Source organism: Loxodonta africana, chromosome 7 (assembly GCF_030014295.1).
Source record: "Loxodonta africana isolate mLoxAfr1 chromosome 7, mLoxAfr1.hap2, whole genome shotgun sequence".
Lineage (NCBI taxonomy): Eukaryota > Metazoa > Chordata > Mammalia > Proboscidea > Elephantidae > Loxodonta > Loxodonta africana.
The window spans coordinates 13884479-13898329 of NC_087348.1; the positions used below are offsets into that span (position 1 = coordinate 13884479).

The window sequence follows — 13851 nt, forward strand, 5'->3', positions numbered from 1 at the left end:
CACTTTTAACCCTTGTAAAAATTCTATGTAAGCTCTAATGTAAAATTGCTCTTTGGGACTTCATGGAGACAGGCTGTGTTGCTTCCGGGTCCCCGGTGATGTACACATCTCCTGAATAAGTTTTCTCACTCTTTCTGACTCAGAGTATGTTTCACTGGCTCGACTCCTCGAGGGCACGGACCCTAATTGGGTAACAAAGCCAATGCGATGGCAGCTAACAACAACAAAGAGACTTGAGAATTAAATGCAACGTAAGAAATTGAATTTTCTTTTGCTTTAAAAGACCTTATTGGGACAATTGGAAAAATCTGAATAAGGACTGTCAATAAAATAATAATATCGCATCACTGTTCGTTTCCTGATATCGATAAGTGTACTGTAGTTATATAAGAGAATATCCTTATTTATTTTTAAAAAAAGGACACAATGAATTCTGTAGGAGGAAAAGGGTGTTATGTCTACAATCTACTCCCAAATGGTTCAGAAAAAAGTAACAGAAAAATAGATGGATAGACACGGAGAAAAAAAAAATAAGCAAACGTGGTAAAATATTAACGTTTGAGGAATCTGAGTGAATAACATATGGAAATTCTTTGTACTATTTTTGTAGCTTTTCAGTAAGTCTCAAATTATGCTAAATAGAAAAAAAAAAACAAAAACTGGGAGGAAACAACACCAGAGACTAAGCCTGGGGGAGCTGTTGAGACAGGCCAGGAAGGCAGCTCCAGGAAGCCAGCTCCTCAGCTCACCAAGTGGCATCTCAGAGCCGGAACACCTCAAACCCCCTCACGCCACTGTACTATCCAGCAGTCTCACCTGAGGATACCCCTGGATACATAGGGCCTGGGCCACGCCCTCCTGGGCAATGATGGAAGGAGGAAGGTCCTGGGCTGGGCCTGCAGGCCCAGGTTCTCACCCCTGCTCTGTGTCCTGGGGCACATCATTCCCCACTCTGGGCCTCAGTCTCCTTCTCTGAAAAATGGGGTTTCTTCCAACATGATATTTCTAGAGCCCCATCGGGGCAGCGCAACAGATTTTCCCGAGGAGCTTAAATTATGCGCTTGGTGCATTCACTTTAGTGTGGCCAAAGGAAGAAGGGCAAAGGAAGGCTTTCTGAGGAGTGTGGAACGGACTGCCTCCCAGTCCAGGGCCCACTTCCCCACCTCTGTCCCTGCCCCCATCAACCCAGCTGCCAGGCACCCCTCCTGGAAAAGGTGAACACCCTCCTAAAAGAAAAATATGCTGAAGTATAGATAAAATCCTCTCTCCGAACCCCATTTAGAAAGAGGCAGCTGGCACAGCAGGTCAGTAAATAGATCATGACTCTAGTCCCAGCTCTGACACCAACTGGCTGGACATATTCTATTTACTGCAAGTGGTATTTATTTTACATATATGATAGTGATGGAAGATTTCTAGGCTCAAATAAACTTATTTAGGCTTAAAACAGGAGTTTTTAAAAAAATAATTGTCACATGTTATTGTTATTGGGTGCCTTCCAGTCACTCAAACTCTCTGAACATCAGTTTGCCCTTCCGTAAGTGGACAGAACCAAGCTTGGCTTTGCATGTGGCTCTTTTTTTTTCTGACGATCAGGGACGTCACCTCTGCATCCTCCACGGCACAAAGCTCAGTAGGGGACTTGTAAATTGAAAGTGAGGGCTCAGGTGCAATCCTCAAGACTTCTGGGAACGCTCCCAGCCCTGAGGTTCCTCCTCACTTGCGCAGTCTGTGTGCCCACACAGCCCTGGTCCTCCATTCCCACACACCGTCTCCCAGGACACTGCTGGCACTGCCTGGTGGCCCAGCTCAGAGTCCTGATGATGCTGTCAGACATGGCGTGGAAACTTGCAGGCTGAACCTTCTAAAGTGCCCCCGCCCCTAACACACAGTGGAGACCCCACCTGGGACACCCCATTGAAGGGGAAAGACAGGGGATCACTTTTCCTTTATGGGGCCCCAGGCTAGCATCTCCCAAGGGCCGGAGGCCCAGCCCCACAGCTTTCTCTTTCTCTCGAGGCTGCCTCAGCCACCATTTTCAGGCAGAAGGCAGTCCCACCCCAGAAGCCTACAAAATGGTGGCCAGAAACCAGGGCTTCCCTATGCTCTCCCTTTTCTGTCCCCGTGAGTTCCTGCCCCAGCCTCAGCCCTGGCTGAGGGTGTGGCCATGGGGCTCCTGTAGCATCTCAGGGAGCCTCATCTTTTCCCAAGTGCTTCACAGCCAACATCTCATGGAGCCTTACCCCAGCCCTGGGCTCCAGAGGTTGCTATTTACACCGGGGAAACCGAAGCTCAGCCAGGAAGAGACAGAGATCAGACTCCACAGGGCACATCTGACCTGCCAAGCACCTTCAGGTTTTTATCAACCATGTTTCATGACAGTCCAGCTAAGGGTGGGTGAGGTGAAATGTTCCCAGAGAACAGGTAGACCTTCCCTGCAGGCACCTTGGGGTATGTGGGGTCTCCTGTCCAAACCCATGTTCCAGGGCTGGGAAAAAGCACTGGGTGTGGAGTTACAAGGTCAAGTGAAAGATGCGGCATCTACTAGCATCTAGGGCAAGTCACTTCCCTCCTCTGAACCTCAGGTGCTGAATCAGTAAAACGGGGATAATAACTCCTACTTCATAGGGCTGTGAGGAGGAGAAGACCGGCTTAGGCGTTTACAGAGCACTGCATGGGAGACCATTAGCCATGTTATTGCCCATCTGACATTTGTAAATGCTCATTTTGTGTGTGCACTTGCTACAGGCCACACACTGTGTTTGGCACTCTCAGGAGTATCATCTCACAGAATCCTCATGATATACCAGTGAGGAGGAGTGGGGAAAAAGAAAAGGTCCTGGAGCTCAACTCCTTTGGGAATTGTGGCCCCACCCACCCAACGTGGCCTATGGAACCAGCAGGGTTGGATGGCCATCTCAGCTCCTCTCAGAGTATCACCTACCTTGCCTGTTTCACCTCCAGGCTTCTGATCAAATGGGTTCTTCTGCCTGAGGTGTTTCTTTTTAACTTACTATTTTGGAGTATAGACTCATTAGAGGTTGCAAAAACAATAGAAAGAAGAGAGAAGTGCCTTATACCATCACCCAGCTCCCCTCAATGGTAACATATTACGTAACTATAGTACATTATCAAAACCGGGAGGTTGGCCTGAAGTCTTCTTACAACCGAACAAATAGCTTAGCCTAGCTAGTGAAAGATGTCTGCCTTGAGCATTGTGCCCTTTTAAAGAACTGTCTATATGGAATCAAATTGATAACAGAAACTCTTAGATGGTGGTGAGTTTATGTTAAGGGGGTGGAAGAACTCAGAAAAGGAGGGTGAGAATAGTTGTATGATTCCAAGAATGTAATCAATGTCACCACATTGAACATGTATAAACTGTTAAATTGATGTATGTTTTGCAGTGTATATTTTCAACAACAACGATAACAAAAAAAAAAAAATCAAGAGGTTGGTGTTGGGAGAACCTAATGAACTAGGCTACACACTTTACTTGGGTTTCACCGGTTTTTGCTTTACATGTACAGGCAGTCCCCAGGTTACGAACGAGACCCGTTTCTAAGTGTCTTTAAGAATTTGCAGGTAAGTCGGCACAGGTACAGTCATGGATTGAATTATGTGCCCCCAAAATGTGTGTATCAGCTTGGTCAGGTCATGATTCCCAGTATTGTGTGGTTGTCCTCCATTTTGTGATTGTAATTTTATGTTGAGAGATTAGATGAGATTGTAACACCACCTTTACCCAGGTCACCTCCCTGACCCAAGGTAAAGGGAGTTTCCCTGGGGTGTGGCCTGTACCTTAAGAGATAAAAGGAAAGGGAAGCAAGCAGAGAGTTGGGGACCTCATACCACTAAGAAAGCAGCACGAGGAACTGAGCACGTCCTTTGGACCTGGGGTCCCTGCACCTGAGAAGCTTCTCGACCAGGGGAAGATTGAGGACAAAGACCTTCCTCCAGAGCCCACAGAGAGAGAAAGGCTTCCTCTGGAGCCAACGCCCTGAATTTGCACTCGTAGCCTACTTTACTGTGAGGAAATAAATTTCTCTTTGTTAAAGCCATCCACTTGTGGTATTTCTGTTACAGCAGCACTAGAAAACCAGGACAGGTACCTATGGGCATTTAGCCTTAGTTTTAGTGCAAGAAAATTCTGGAAGCCCTTTCAATGATTTAAAAGCTGCACATGCAGCAAGCGAAGGTGATTGTGATGAAGAATTTGCTGTAAAGGTTGGTTCAGTCATTTCAAAGTAGGGCAAATTTACATAACACTAAAGGACAAGTGAAAGTTGAGTTGTCCATAAGTCAGATGTTGGTAACCCAGGGACTTGCTGAACTCTCTCTTTTTTTTTTTTAAAGTCTTTGTGCCTCAAATCCTTTGCCATCCTTCTCTGTATGAGGAAAGACTTCTTGTCTCACTGTCCGGCCCTTCTTACCCAGGGATGTCCCCCCTCTGAAAAGCCGCCCTGCTTCTACCAGGGAGGCTCAAGCTCTCCCTCCACTGTGCTCCAAAGGCTTTTCAGTGACTGATTTTTTAGAAGTTGATCACCAGGCCCTTCTTCTGGGGCAGCCCTGGGTGAACTCGAACCTCCAACTTTTTTGTTAGCAGCAGAGCGTGTTAACGAATGGTGAGTCTCCCGTTATGGGTGGTGGATATAGTTATCTTTGGATAATGCCTGTTGTCACACCTATCACAGGCAGACCGTGGTGTGTTCTTCCACCTTCCTCACAACACGCTAAAGTGTTCAATGGCAAAACCTTCATATTGTATATCTCAGAGCCAGCACAGGGCCTGGCACAATGCAGGTGCTGAATAAATGTGAATAGATAGAGCCTCCTGCCAGGCTTTGCATTTGTTCCCGGTCCTGGCTAGCAGGGCAGCTGCAGGGTAAACCCCATGGGGCTGAGCCACGATGAGAAAGGCAGCCGCTGTTGAACCTGTCCGTCCTTAGGAAGCCTTGCAAGTGGTGGGTGGCTACCTGCCTCCATGAACAACTGTCTCCTTTGCCATGAGACCAGAAAAACTGATTGGTGCCTGTCCACCATCACTGAACCTTTTGATCAAAGATTCTATAGAAGTACTCTGATCAAAAGGGGGAAAAAAAAATTTCTAATTCTCACGGAATTCAGATTTTCTGGAGCCATGGAGACTGGATAAACCCTCAAAACTATTGCCTTGAGATAATCTTTAAACCTTAAGCCGAAAACATCCCCGGAGCCTTCTTGAAACCAAACAGTAGTTTAGTTCAATTAGTAAAGAATGTGTGCCCTGAGCATTGTGTTCTTTTGAACAACTGTCTGTATGGGATCACACTGACAACAGCAACTCTTTAAAGACTAGATAAGATACTTACGGAGCAGTGAGTTTATGTTAATGTGGAAGGAACAACTCAGAAAAAAGGGGTGAGAATGGTTGTACAACTCAAAGAATGTAATCAATGTCACTGTTGAATTGGCCCATGTTTTGCTGTGTATATTATCAACAACGGAAACCCTGGTGGCGTAGTGGTTAAGTGCTATGTCTGCTAACCAAGGGTTGGCAGTTTGAATTCACCAGGTGCTCCTTGGAAACTTTATGGGGCAGTTCTACTCTGTCCTATCTGGCTGCTATGAGCCAAAATCAACTTGACAGCAATGGGTTATTAACTACAATCATAAATTATTAAAAACAAAAACAAGAAGCCTTCCAGGTGGCCCCAGGACCTCAGAGGCCTGTCAGGACCATCCCTGGTCTAAGTGGTATGGCTGCAAGCCTGGGGGAGTGGCATTTGGGAGTGACGCCTTGTGCCTGGATGGAGCCCAGAAGAACAGACAGCCAAGAGACAAGCCACTTCTTTGTGGTGGAAGGAGCCCCAGGCTGTTGGGTGGGAGACTTAAGCTCAAATCCTGGCACTTAGAGCTACAGACTTTGGACAAGTCTCTTGTCCTTGCTAAACCTTGGCTTTCTCATCTGTAAAATGGGCTTGTCCTGTGGGTAAATGAGCTTATTGTGCTAGCAGCGCTGTTAACCACTAAATCCTGAGTTCACACACCCAAGGGATTTTTTTAGTCCTTGCTGTGTAACTTTTATAAACTAACATTTTGAGCACTGCTGTGTTTGAGCATTTTCAGATACATGATCTGAATTAATTTTCACACCGTGGTGAGCTGGGTGTATTTTATCTCTAGTAGGCAAGCACAGAGAAGTTAAGCAGCATCCTTGGGGTTACACAGCTGGGACTGGGAACCCAAGTCGGCCTGGCTCCAGAGTTCATCTTTCCACACGGCAGGATGCCGACTGGGGTCATGATGCTGTGCCTGTCTCGGGGTGAGTTTCTGAGATAGCTGGATGCCCTCTCCTCCCTGCCTTCAGGACAACCTATAAAGTCTCTGGAGGAAGGAAGGAAGAAAAGGAGGGAGAGAGAGACGGGAAGAAGTTGCTCAAGCAAGTTAGAACCAGCAAGTTAAAGCAGAGCTAGCTCCAAAAATCTGTTCCCACTGCCTGCTTCCTCAAACCAAAAACTCAAACCCATTGCTGTCAGGTCAATTCCGACTCATGGTGACCCCAAGTGTCAGAGAGTAGAACTGTACCGTATGATTTTCTTAGCCATGATCTTTATGGAAGTAGATCACCACGTCTTCTTTCTACAGCCCTGCTGGGTGGATTTGAACTGTCAACCTTTAGGTTAGTAGTCAAGCACAAACCATTTGTGACATCCAGGACCTCCTAGGGCTCACAAACACACAAACAAACCAGTTGCTGTTGAGTCGATCTCGACTCATGGTAACCCCACGTGTTGCAGAGTAGAACTGTACTCCATGGGATTTTCATGGCTGTGACCTTTCGGAAGAAGATCACTGGGCCTTTCTTCCAAGGTGTCTCTGGATGGACTCAAACTGCCAACCTTTCAGTCAGTAGTGATGCGCTCAATCATTTGTGCCTCTTAGGGACTCCTCAGGGCTCCAGACTCCCCGAATAATGTTCCTTCTACCTCCCTATGCTGCAGGGGCTCAGTTGCCCTGGGCTAAATGAGGAGGCACGGGTTCGGGTACCATCTCCAACTTCAAGGTTTGCCAGGGAAATTCAGAGGCTGCCCGAGGTGCCTGGTATGGGGCCCGCATGTCCAGGGCGTCCCTGAGCAGCTGAGCTCTGCCTTGTGGGGGATGCACAGGCAAATCCCCATTCCTCTAAATCAGTGTTCCTCAAAGTGTGGGGCACACACCCAAAGGTACGTGAGGTCATTTAGGAGTTCGGAGACGTGGCATTAAATACCACTGAGGTACATGGTGTGGAAGTTATGTCTATTTCCCTTCCAGCCTTTCTGGTGACTTGGAAGAGAAAGTCTCCTGGGGGAAAGTCCTTAAGGCCTCTGAGAACTACAAACCTCCCGTTTGAGCAAAGGGAAAGCAGCAACTCCCAGGCTAGAATTTAATAACATTGTTTCATTTTCATTGTTATCTTCACAATTATTGTTACAGTGATCTATAATGGCTTTCTCTTTAAGGGAGTGATATAAAGTTTCTTCTAAAATTAAATGCATTGAAGCTTTAGAGCATAAGGTTAAGAAAGAATATTTAGTGAATTGTTGGACTGATGGCAGCTTTAGCAGACCAGAAGGTGGGTGGGAACGCGAAAACCCCCGGAAGTGCTGCTCTGAATAACTCTTCAAGCTCTGATCGGAGATGGGGGGGTCCCCTTGATGGGGGCGGGCTGGAGGGCCTGGAGGGGACTATGGCTGGAATAGAAGATAGGACCTGGGGACTCCAGCTCCACCAGGGTTTTGCTCAATGCTGAGTTGAGCAACTGCCATGGGCATTGAAGTGGGTGGTTTCCCGCCTATCTATGTGGCCTGGTACCCGATGGTTAAATGAGCAAAAACCCATACCATTTGTACATCTGTGTTAAGTGCAAGCTGGGTCAAGTTCCCTGTGTTGGGCATGACTTCCTCACCACGTAATTCACTAGTATTTAATGCCACATCTGTATTTGTGATGTTTAAGAACACTTGGTCGTTAGAGTTTCTCACAGATGTGATTGAGTGTCTTTTCCTATAAGACTATTCTCTGAGGTCTCCAACCCTCTGTCCCAAAGCCTCAGCTGGGGGCAGCTGCTCCCAGGAAGGAGGCTGTTTTTTGAGCCTCAGAGTCCGACTGCTCAATTTAATCCCTGAATTTTCCTATCAGGAGATCAGGCTGGTGATGTAGGTTTGACTGAATGGTACAGTTACTTTCTCTGTGCTAAGTGGCTTTTAAGATTCCCTGGGTGGTGGAAATAGTTAAGTGCTCAACTCCTAGCCAAAACTTTGGCGGTTCAAACCCACCCAGGGGCGCCTTGGAAGACAGGCTTGGCAATCTGCTTCCAAAAGTTCACAGCCTTGAAAACTCTATGGAGCAGTTCTACTCTGCACACATGGGGTCGCCATGAGTCACCATGTTGTAACAACAACAAGTGGCTTTTAATGCCAGGAAAATTATAATTAAAAAATAGAAATGAAATGTAAACTATGGACTTTAGTTAATAATGCTGTATCCATATTGGTTCGTGGTTTGTAAAAAACGTACCACAGGAACGCCAAGATGTTAGTAACAGGAGAAACGGTTCCCATGGGGGATAGGGGCTAAAGGGAACTCTCTGTACAACTTTCTGCACAATTTTCCTGTAAATCTAAAACTGCTCTGAAAAATAAAGTCTATTTAAGGGGAAAAAAACAGAGATGATAAAATGAAAAAAAAAATCGTAGCTTTGTGTGTGGGTGTATAAAAACAAAAGCAAACCCCTTGCCGTCGAGTGGATTCCAACTCATAGCCACCCGATCGTCCTGTATTTGTGATATATAAAAACATTTGGCCGTTAGGGTTTCTCACGGATGTGATTGAGTGTTTGGCTTCAGTTGAAATTTTAAGCTGAAAATTTAAGAGAATTTAATAATGTCTGTAAACATGAATAGAATATTGTAGAGAGCTTAATAGTCACTTTGTTTAGAAGTTAGCTTTCTAAATTTGCATGCATTCTTTGAAATCCTCAGGAGGGTTTTGTTTCTTAGAGGTATTTAAAGCATTTATAAGAAAATCAAATTCGTTCAGTTTATAAATGCAATTTAGAATATCTAAGGCAGTGAATGCTATCCAGTACAAATATAACACAAGCTACATATCTAATTTTAATTTTTCTACTAGCCACATTTTAAGAAGTGTATATGTGGAATACCTATATAAAATAGGTACAATTAATTGCAGTAACAAAATTTGCTTAACCCAACATATCTAAAATATTATCATTTCCACATTGTAATTCAGATAAAAATTTACTAATGAAGTACTTTCCATTCATTTTTGTACAAGTCTTCAAAATCTGTTGGGTATTTTACATTTCCAAACACTGCTGAGTTTGGACTACCACATTCAAATGCACGTGTCTAGTGGCTGCCTTATTGGAGGGCACAGAGCTAAAGGAACTTAGCTGGCTACGTTTGTAAGTGGCATTATTGTTTAAGGAAACTTACTCTGTTCGACTTGATTTGCTCAAATATTAATCAAAGGCTCCTTGAGTGCCATTGTTAAAAATGGACTTACAAATACAATGAGATTTGTATACTGAACTTACAAGCTTAAGAAAAAAACAAATTTGTTAATTTGTTAATTTAAGACATTAAATATTATCATTATTTTTTAAGTAACCACAAGCAGCCTTCTGATACACAAAAACAGCCCTTGAGTCGTCACCAACGGCAGCACAGATGGAATTAGAGTCACCAACCTTGGTCCTGCCCTGGTGGGGAAAAGCCTGGGTCTTTGTTATTACCTCATTGTTGCCGTTGTTGTTAGGTGACACTGATTCAGTTCCAACTCATAGTGACCCCGGGCACAAAAGAACGAAACGCTGGCCTGTCCTGCACCATCCTCACAATCATTGCTATGTTTGAGCCCATTGTTGCAGCCACTGTGTCAATCCATCTAGTCGAGGGTCTTCCTCTTTTTCACTGACCCTCTTTCTTCTTTACCAAGCATGATGTCCGTTTCCAGAGACTGGTCCCTTCCGATAACATGTCCAAAGTAAGTGGGATGCAGTCTCACTATCCTCGCTTCTAAGGAGCACTCTGGCTGTACTTCTTCCAAGATTTGTTTGTTCTTCTGGCAGAACGTTCTACTGCCCCCAGAGACTGTCAGGTTTGGATAAGCTTTTAGAGATTGTCTGCTCAGAGCACCCTATTCCACCAATGGGAAAGCTGAGGCCCAGAGAGGAGAAGGAGGACAGCCACACAGTGAATTAGAGGCAGGGCCCAGGCAAAACCCCCAGCCTCCTGGTCCCACCCTACCCTCCTCAGACTGGGCATCTAGTTCATTCTCTCTGCCCCTTTATTCCCAGTTGGCTGATCAAGAAACGGAGGCACAGAATTGGAGGCACACAAACTGGCCCTGGGCCCAGGCCTCCAGGGCAGCACCAACAGAGAATTGGAGAGCCTGGTCCCATAAGCCCTGGGGTCTGCCCTGGGCATTTGCCAACAAGAAGCCAAGCTGTTGAGAAGCTTATAGGTCTGTGAGGCCCAGGATAGAGAGCCCGGAGCTGGAATAGGGAAGGGGAGCATGAGAAGGGGGGACTGCCACGCACCAGAAGACTACGGACCAGTCTGCCACAGCCCAGGAGAGCCAGGCTCCACCGACCTGTGCTCCCCATCTAGGCTTCTAGAAGCAGCTCTTACGGCAAGGGCTCTAGAATTTCCTCATGGGTCTCATCCTCCCACCTCCGCCTCCTCCGTCATTTTTCTTTCTTTTCCTTTTCTCCATTGTTGTTGTTAGCTGCTATTAAGTTAATTCTGACTCATGGCAACCCCATGTGTACAGAGTAGAACTGCTCCATAGGGTTTTCAAGGTGTGACCCTTCGGAAGCAGATCACCAGGCCTATCTTTCGAGGCATCCCTGGGTTGTTGGAACCGCCAACCTTTCAGCTAGTAGTTAAGTGCTTTACAGCTGCGCCCTCCCTAATTCACTTTCCTAACCTGGTCTGCCCCAACATACTAATATGGCCAAGAGACCCCTTGCAGAGAGATCTGGGTCAATCTTGCCCTCCCAGGGCAAGCTCCTGCTGGGGTGTGGTCTTGCTGGACCGAAACGGAAGGGAAGAAGTGCTCAGGCAGGCCCAGGGACAGCGGCTCAGCCTCCTTCATGTCAGCCTGCAGGCCAGCCTCAACTTCTGGCCGCACCAGGGGGCTGGCTTTCCCTCCCCACCGAACCTGGGCTCCTAGTTCTCCTTCTGCCTACAGTGTCTCTCCTACCAGCCCCCATTTTTCAGACTGGTAACCCTTGAGAGGGTTTAAGGAGCCAGCACTTAATGCCAGCCATTCAATTGCAGAGCAAAGAAACTATTCCCTGTTCGGAGTGCTTTCAATTCTTCTGAAAAATCAAGAAGAAAATAACAGCTTGGAGCAAGGGTGTTTTGAGCACCTCCCTCATCTGCCGTTTCCACAGAAGGCAGGCCCTAGGCTGCAGGCTCAAGGCCTTTGCATTTTATTGACTTTTTGCTAGAACATAATGGAAGTTTGTTTTCACTACCATTTATTTTTCTGATTACCTAGAGTCGCTATGAGTCAGAATCCACTAGACAGCAATGGGTTTTTGGAACCTTGGGTTAAGGCAAATGATATTGGTTTTCCGTGTACAATAGTGACATAAAGTTTCCTTTCAAAACGAAACTTGTATCAATTAAATATAAATGCAGTTTCAAAAGCATTAAGTAAATAACAGTACAGACAGCGTAGCAGATAGAGCAGAACTTCTCACTGCGAGGCAAGGTGACCAAAGAGTAAGACATTCTGCTCCTGGGCCCCTTCCAGTCACCTTCCTGCGCTCTGCCCAGGCCTGGGGCTCCCACCTCCTCCCCAGGCACTGCTAAGGGCTAGCTCCTCAGCATGCTGATCCTGCTGAGAAACCATGGAAGAAGCTGGTCTGACGCCTGGAGGCAGCCGACAGTGCCCAGGGCCAGCCACTCAGCCTTGCAAACCCAGCCTCCATCCTGAGTTGGCCTCATGGAGAAGACCTACGGGAGGCAGGGGCCACTCTGACTGTCCTCTGTCTCTGCTCCAGGGCAGGAGGCACCTGAGCCCCAGGTACTGCCTTGGAAACTCCTGGCAGGGTGAGAGGCAAAGCTGAGGCCCGAGCACACAAAGCCAACCGCACTTATCCCACCCCCAGAGGGAACTCAGGTCCCCTGAGCTATTATGAGGCCGGGAGGCTCAGAGCAGATGCCCCAAGTCGGGGCAGAGAGAAGAGGCCCCCTCCCATAACGCCCCGAATCCTCCCAGCCTTCCGAATTGGCTGGGATGCCCCCTCCTAGAAGGGCCGTCCTAGGCCTCCCTCGCAACAAATTGAAAGTGCTTGGCTCCTCCATTGCAGGGCAGATGGAGACCACTTTCAGGTTCTGTTTCCATGTCAGACACCCTTGCCAAACTTGAGCCAGCCAAGGACAGGATCTCTCTTGTTTCTGGGCCTCTGTCCTGCTCAGACCAACTTGAACCCCACATTCAGCAGGGGCCAACGATATCTGAAAAGCACAGCCCTGGTGCCCCAGAACTTCTGGCCACCTGGCGCCCTGGCCTGGACTCCAAGAAGGTCTCAGCACCCTGGGGGAGTTCAGGATTTGAAAGGGGGAGGGGACTCAAGAGCCTTCCTGCTCACTTGTGCCATAAATTATCCCAGCTCGTTGTGCCGAACCCCCCCCCCCCACCGCCCCGAGATTGGCTGACCTGAGCTCTGTTTTGGGGCCTGCTTCCTGAGCAGCGTAAGCCTGGTGAGACCAAGACTCTTGGAGAAGTCTCTCTTTGTCTCACCCCGTTACACAGTGGGCTTGGTGGGCTCACAGCAGAGGCAGCTGGGGGCTCTCCCCACCACCCCTGTCACACCAGGGAATGGGAAATACGGTCATCAGTGGTCCTGCCTCTCTGGAGGATAAATGGTTCCCTCCTGGGGGAATAGGGAATGGGGGAGTACCTGAGCCTATAGGTGGGAGGTGCCCTCCTCCTGAGACCCCTGGAGCCCACTGGTAGGACAAGACATATTGCCTGTGTTACCTCACCCACAGGGGTCTCTTAGGACTGGAAAATTTGAGTCACAGACACAGCCCCCAGCCCCTTAAGGAGTTTCCTGTTCCCTCTCGAAGCCCCAACTGCTGTTGGCACAGCTGGGGCCCCCTGCAACCAGGGCACAGCCTTGGCTGAAAGGATCCAGAAAGAAGCGTGTGAGAGAACAATCTGAAAGGGGGCCTAGAAGGCAGGACCACGTCCTCCAGCATGAGAGGAAGAGAGAGGGTGGCAGGAGGGGATGAAAAGGGGTACCTGAGAGGGCTGCCATCAGCCATCCCGCCATCACGAAGAAAAGCCACATGTTCGGTGCCATCCCTGAGGGCTATGCGTGCCCACCAGTGGGCGGAGCCATCCTGGGCCAGAGGTGGACACGGCTGCTGCCTGCCCGCTCGCCCACTCTGCCCTGCTGCTCCTGGTTGTGTCTTTGCCTGCTACTCTCTCTTGCACGCATGCGACCAAGCCCAGCCTGTGAGTGTGTCTCACGCCTCCGTGATGTTCTGCTTGTGGTTTGGTCTCCAGGAAGCCAGGTTGGTGTGACAGGGGTGGTGGGGAGAGCCCCAGCTGCATCTGCTGTGAGCCCACCAAGCCCACCGCGTAACGGGGTGAGACAAAGAGAGACTTCTCGAAGAATGCCCAAGGTAGAGGGGCAAGAAGGGAAAAGGTAAGGGGAAGAGAAACATCTCATTTCTGGTGGCCAACAGAGGGAGACCTGGTACAGAGTAAGATGTTCAGTAAATATATGTGAGGAGAATGAATGAATGACTGAACTGCTGTCTGTCCCATTCCATGAATTCCAGC

The 13851-nt window shown here is 47.9% G+C and overlaps 1 protein-coding gene across 6 annotated transcripts in view; it reads right to left on the reverse strand.

The window, feature by feature from the left end:
* CD6 (CD6 molecule) overlaps positions 1–13635 on the reverse strand; it is a 48966-nt gene extending 35331 nt beyond the window's left edge. Inside the window, exon 1 of one of the 6 annotated variants that reach the window (XM_064287996.1) lies at positions 13306–13635. In XM_064287996.1, the coding sequence (XP_064144066.1) occupies positions 13306–13366 (61 nt within the window). In that variant the 5' untranslated portion in view covers positions 13367–13635. The remainder of the gene's footprint in view (positions 1–13305) is intronic. The other 5 variants (XM_064287995.1, XM_064287993.1, XM_064287994.1 and 2 more) reach the window with 5 other exon arrangements.
* Positions 13636–13851: the final 216 nt, after the last annotated feature.